This window comes from Lepisma saccharinum, chromosome 15 (assembly GCF_977018435.1).
Source record: "Lepisma saccharinum chromosome 15, izLepSacc3.1, whole genome shotgun sequence".
Classification (NCBI taxonomy): Eukaryota; Metazoa; Arthropoda; class Insecta; order Zygentoma; family Lepismatidae; genus Lepisma; species Lepisma saccharinum.
Window position 1 is genome coordinate 6716451 of NC_139243.1, and position 6000 is coordinate 6722450.

General features: G+C 38.8%; 1 protein-coding gene across 1 annotated transcript in view; it reads right to left on the reverse strand.

The window, feature by feature from the left end:
• LOC145999743 (glutamate-gated chloride channel alpha-like) overlaps positions 1-5004 on the reverse strand; it is a 30331-nt gene extending 25327 nt beyond the window's left edge. The window contains exons 1-4 of the mRNA XM_083137028.1: positions 4957-5004; positions 4143-4220; positions 2205-2434; positions 771-853 (exon numbers count right to left, since the gene is read on the reverse strand). Of these exons, the coding sequence (XP_082993154.1) occupies positions 771-853; positions 2205-2434; positions 4143-4220; positions 4957-5004 (439 nt within the window). The remainder of the gene's footprint in view (positions 1-770; positions 854-2204; positions 2435-4142; positions 4221-4956) is intronic.
• Between the last annotated feature and the right edge of the window lie 996 nt (positions 5005-6000).

The window sequence follows — 6000 nt, forward strand, 5'->3', positions numbered from 1 at the left end:
GCTTTCGGACTCGCTTCGCACAAATAATTGTGACATAATAGCTACGGACATGCGCTGTTTCCCCTTCGTCATTTAGTGTTGCAATCTTTCCACTCCTTGTCGTGTGACGGAGTCGAGAACAACCCAAGCATCATTGCAAATTGAGGGATTTTTTCTCAGCAAGGGAAATTTTGATTTCTCTCGCCTCACGCGGTTCTGAGCAAAGCTTGAAATCCGAATTGGGGGAGGGCGGGAAAGGAAGGGGAGAAGGCGTGGTGTGTAGTGACGAGCATTTTCAACCATGCAAGGCCAGATGTGATGAGTGGAATACGTTGATACAGGTGCTGGAAAAATAGTTTTCTAAAATGTCAGCGGTTTGAATTAAAAACATTCACAATGTCGTAGGAATTGGTGTATTTAGACGCTATGACTTGTATTTGGAAGTTCAACGAAAATTTCAAATAATCAGAGTATAATCTTGTATTTTTGTCACAGGACAGTCAATCCAATTCTTTATTCAGTGCATACGAGAATCTGTAACTTGTACTATTATGTCACTGATTTGAGAATTTTTGTAGAGCTGCTGGCAAGAACTATTTGAATTTGATTAGGATTTCGAGGATCCTCATTACAATGACTAAAGTGAATAAGTACATTAAAAATGGCAATTAACTTAAGTGTACGATGAAATGTTTATGTGCATTAAACTTGGGTTTCTAATGGGACTAGGTTAGGTTAGGTTGGGTTGGGTTACGTTAGGTTAGTTTAGGAATACTAGACATTGAACTTACGTGTATCAATTTCCCACTGACACATCTGCACGTCCATAGGGTAAAAATCGAATTCCATGTCACAAATCAGTTCGAGAGAACAACTGAAACAAGAGGCAGAAATAATTGGGGCCTTCTTTTTACAGAACATAGTCAAAATAGAGTGAAGTAGGAAAATTTGGAACAAAATTTTTCATAACTAGTTGCAATTTAAAGAAACAGGCAAATAATAATTTTGAGTCTTACTACGAAATCGTTGACATTCGGTGGAAATTAAATTCTGATGAAAAATACAGATGTGTACGTTTTTCAAAAGGTCGACAAATATGGTTCAATGCACACACACACACACACACACACACACACACACACACACACACACACACACAAAAAATAGCTGAGCACTTAACAATGTTGTTTTGTAAACTTTGTTGTTGCCGATAATATTCTTTTTAGAATTCCAGTTAAGTAAGCTGTTTTGCTAGAAAAACAATTCTTGACAACAAAGTTTCAATGAAAGAAAAAATAAACTTACTCCGATGTTTTTCGGAGCATGATATATACAGGGTGTCTCAAAAGTAATAGCGCAAGCTGACACAGGTGAAAGCACACGATAATAGAATCAAAAAAGTCTTAGTAAGCATCTGCAAACGAGCCGTTTTCCAGATAATCGCGAATGTGTGATTACAAGCCGCCACTGACGTCATTATTTGTAAACGTCGTCCTAGTTGGTAAAATGCTAATAATACAGTAAGAAAAGTCATTGGAGATCTCATTGCTTTTATTGAACATTCAACTTACATCCTGTTTGATTCCAGCGCCACCTCTGGGAAATGTTCTGTTTTGTAAACGAAGAGCAAACCTCGGACCGCGCAAGGAGTAAAGCACTTGGTGTTTACAAAATGTAATCAATGACGGCTTGTACCCACACAGTCGCACACATATTAGCATTTTACCAACTAGGACGACGTTTACAAACAATGAAGTCAGTGGCGGCTTGTAATCACACATTCGCGATTATCTCGAAAACGGCTCGTTTGCAGACCCATGTTTACTGAGACTTTTTTGCTTCTATTATTGTGTACTTTCACATGTATCAGTTTGCGCTATTACTTATGAGACTTATATTACTTATGTATAAACCAAGTATCAGATGAATATTTTATCATGTTCATTTCAAAACCCAAATGTTCTTCATTAATATAAACCGAAGCACGATAGGATGTGAACCTGAAAAGGTTTTCGAATGGAAGTTCAGTAATATATTTGAAGAAGTTTCAAACACAGCTCCACCCAAATAAGAAGATGGCCAGTAACAAAAAACAAAACAAAAAAAAAACAAAAACTATTGAAACAGTGAGACGAAGCACCACGAGATTGTCCGGCATCAGAGTTAGAGAAAGAAAAAGATGCCGCTGTGTTACAAGGAATGACAGGTATGAAGTGTTTACTTACCTCATACTGTACATGACATCCATCTTCTCACCAGGAAAATGATGCATCATAACGTTCCTTGAGTCGCTCATACCGCTCGAGAACTTGAGTTCTGTCATAGGCCGGAAGGTAATCTGTGGCAACCACATTTCATCTATGATCTCTGGAGGAGCGTATATTACACTGGAACGTTCGTTGTGCAGGCGATGATCAGACCAGGAAAATCGCATGATCACATTCATTGATATATCCTGAAAGATAGCAAAACGTTAGGCATCAAAGTACAATGGACTTTTCTTATTCGGTAATTCGAACAGAAGCTTATTCCCCCTGAAATTCCTTTTGGAACCAGTTTTAAAATTTAATTTGTAATTCGAATTTTCGAACTTTTTTTGTATAATTCGAAGGCAGGTATCAACGGAAAGCCATATGGAATAGAAAGTTTCTATTTGCTGGTATGCAGTCTCACCCCTCTAATAAATAAAGTGGAATTTGCCACCTCTTTGTTTGCAGGTGCCTGTCTTTGAACATCCTTCCCCACTAGTCTTCTTATATGGGCCCGGTTTAGCTCTTAGCAATTCGTGATTGCTAGCAGCTGGATTTGGCTGGAGACTGGCACCTCTTTTAGCGCCAATTTGCATTTGTGCATGGCAAATAAGTGTATACGTAATGTAACACTCGTCCAGAAATGTTTTTCACTCCCCCTCGTCTGTCTTGCTATTGATTTTTTCCTCTGGCGCCGTCACCAACTTCACAACTATTCTCGTGTTTCTTCGTACTCTCTGCTACGCCCTTTGGGGGTACGTACTTAAATGTTATTTACCACGGCTACAGAAATATCTTAATCTCAGGGGGATAGGTTCTTTATTCGAGAATTCCAAATAAGAAAGCGTTTTATAGCCAAGAGGATATAGTTAAATGCGGATCTATATTCTGAGAACTATACAAAATACAGAGAATATATATATATATATGTATAATCGAAAAGGCTTCTTCTCCTTTGGTTATCAAAAAGGCTTCTTCTTCTTTGACTATCAACAAGGCTTCTTCTTCTTTTATTATCAAAAAGGTTTCTTCTTCTTTTAATATGGAAAAGGCTTCTTCTTCTTTTATTATCAAAAAGGCTTCTTCTTCCTTGATAATCGGGAAGGCTTCTTCTTCTTTTAATATGGAAAAGGCTTCTTCTTCTTTTATTATCAAAAAGGCTTCTTCTTCTTTGATAAACGGGAAGGCTTCTTCTTCTTTTAATATGGAAAAGGCTTCTTCTTCTTTTCTTCTTTTAATTTATTATCTTTCTTTTTTAAAGCGTAATCTTATTTATGCGCTCGCTTTCCCCGCTTCTTTGGCAACAATACAAGCTATACTTGTAGAAAGAGTAGGGTCGACTAAACTGACAATAGCGCCACCTCCTATTTAACGACCAAAGGGGAATAACCAGGATCGCTAATAACAAGCGCTACCAATGGCCCAGTGCGACTAATAAAGAGCGCAACCGAAAAGTGCTTCGGGGCGTCTAATTTGACACAGCGCCACCGGGGACAAGCAACCAAAACACTGACGATGTTCTCCTCGTCAAAAAAATAAAAAGAGATAGATTTCTGAATTCGTTCGCTTACTTAATAACTTTCCTAAACGTTTCATATGCGGCCATATTCTTAATTATTTTAATTTGCTATATACAACATTCTATTTATTTCTTTTATAGCATTTGAACTCTTCTTTTATATATTTCTCAATTTACTATAATATATATAATCGCTCTTCTCCGCTCCTAGTTTGTACAATGAGCACTGCTCTTCTTTATATGGCGTGCTGCCATCTATCGTCGCTTTCGGGAACATTTCTTCCTTGTGATTTTCATTGTGTCGTCGGAAGTGGCACGTGACATCTCACGATCATAGCAATTGTTGAATGATCGATTTTTCTTCGTCTACTTTTCCTTACTTAATGCCGGTTTACTCTGTCCCAGATAACACAAAAGTTTGTGTCAAGTTTGAGGTAGCTTGCTTGTTGCTTGTCAAAGCAGCCGAAACCAGGCTGTGAATAAAATACACGGAAATGAACAAATATACACAATTCTTCTTCCTGAATGTTCCAGCTAAGAGAACACAAACAAATAGCACCAGAATAAATTCCATCCTGGATATTTTAAAACGCCCACTAATCAGCACCACGCGTACAAAACAAGCCTCTTCAACAAGACATAAACAAAACACGTGAGTTAGAACGCAACGTGGCAAAAGCGTCTACGTAAGCGCCTCTCTTCTGCCTTCCATTCGCTCCTCGCTGCCCAGCAGACGACTTTTTCCTCGTTTCTCATTGGCACCGAAACTGTCGCGCCATAGATAGCGCGGGAAACGGGACAGGTTCTAACACGCGATATAGTTGGCTTGATTCAAGCCTGATGCAAGTTTACACTTGCCATTATATGCTTGCAGCAAGTTCGTTCACCTCACTTGTTCACTTGTCGAAAGCTTGAAGCAAGTTTACTGTGCTATCTGGGATAGGTTTAATCACAGCCAAAATAATAAATAACGAGAAGCTTCGACTTCAACTCAAATCTCTCATTGTGTTCCCCTACCACTACCCAGTGATTATCATTTATATGAGTTTTAAGTGCATTACAGCCCTTACAATTAGTCTGTCCCGGCTCTCTGGTAAAGAAACGGCCAAAACACATGCAATGTTATAAACAATCGAATATTCGTGAAAGAAATGTACAGTAATTATTGTTAAGAAATTTAGCTGACAAGAAATAGGATAATGCTGTTACCTGCTTCTCCTCCCTCACTATTGGATTTCTTAGGATTGTCAAAGCCATTGTCACCTGCACAGGAATCACGTCTAAAAGACAAATAGGCTATACATTTTAACAGCTAAATATTAACATACAAACATATAGATGATTGTAACTTGTCTTGTAACCACATTGTGGTGCAAGGTAACTCTTTCTCAAGACATCCAAATGTGGTCCACCCCGGACTGCATTTTGGAGACTTGCGAGGCTCTGGCGACTGAACCCCTCCATGGGACTTGTGTCCATCTGTGTTTGTGATTGCCCCTTCATCTATTTCATCTTATCATCATTCATCCTCATCTTAGCAATTAGTCAAAACTGGCTGAAACGCAAAGTAAAACAAGGATCTTGTGACCACATTCATTTTATATTAAAGTCCAAAGAAATAATTTCTTTGATTGATACTTTTTCATTTATTCGATTTTTCGACCGCTATGCGAATGAAGCTTTGGGGAATGCTCACTCAGCGGCGTATTTTTAATTAATTTTGGGAGGTAGTTTTTTTTGAGGGGCGGTATGGAAATTTATATTCAGGGTGTTTCCGAGCTGATTTTACAAACTTTCAGGGATGATAGAGAAGGGCACATGTATCAATTTGAGATAAGGAACTCTGGTCCGGAAGCGACTTTGTCGAAAGTTATAAGCGAAAATCGGTGTATGAAGGTGTAATACTTTTATTACCTGTACAAGTTTCATAAGCCGCTACATTCACAACATTTGTTCAACAGATGCGTCCCCACTTGATTTCTTCTTGTGGGTTCATGTGAAAAGTCTTGTGTACGAGACACCTGTCGAGACTGAAGAGGATCTCCTGGCAAGAATTCTCGCTGCCTGTGACATTGTTCAAACGACCCCAGGGTTGTTCCAACGGGTACACCAGGACTTTGTAGGACGATGTCATGTCTGCAGCGAAGCTGGGGGACACTACTTTTAGCAACTGTTGTGAATGTAGCAGCTTGTGAAACTTGTGCAGGTAATAAAAGTATTACATCTTCATACGCCGATTTTCGCTTATAACTT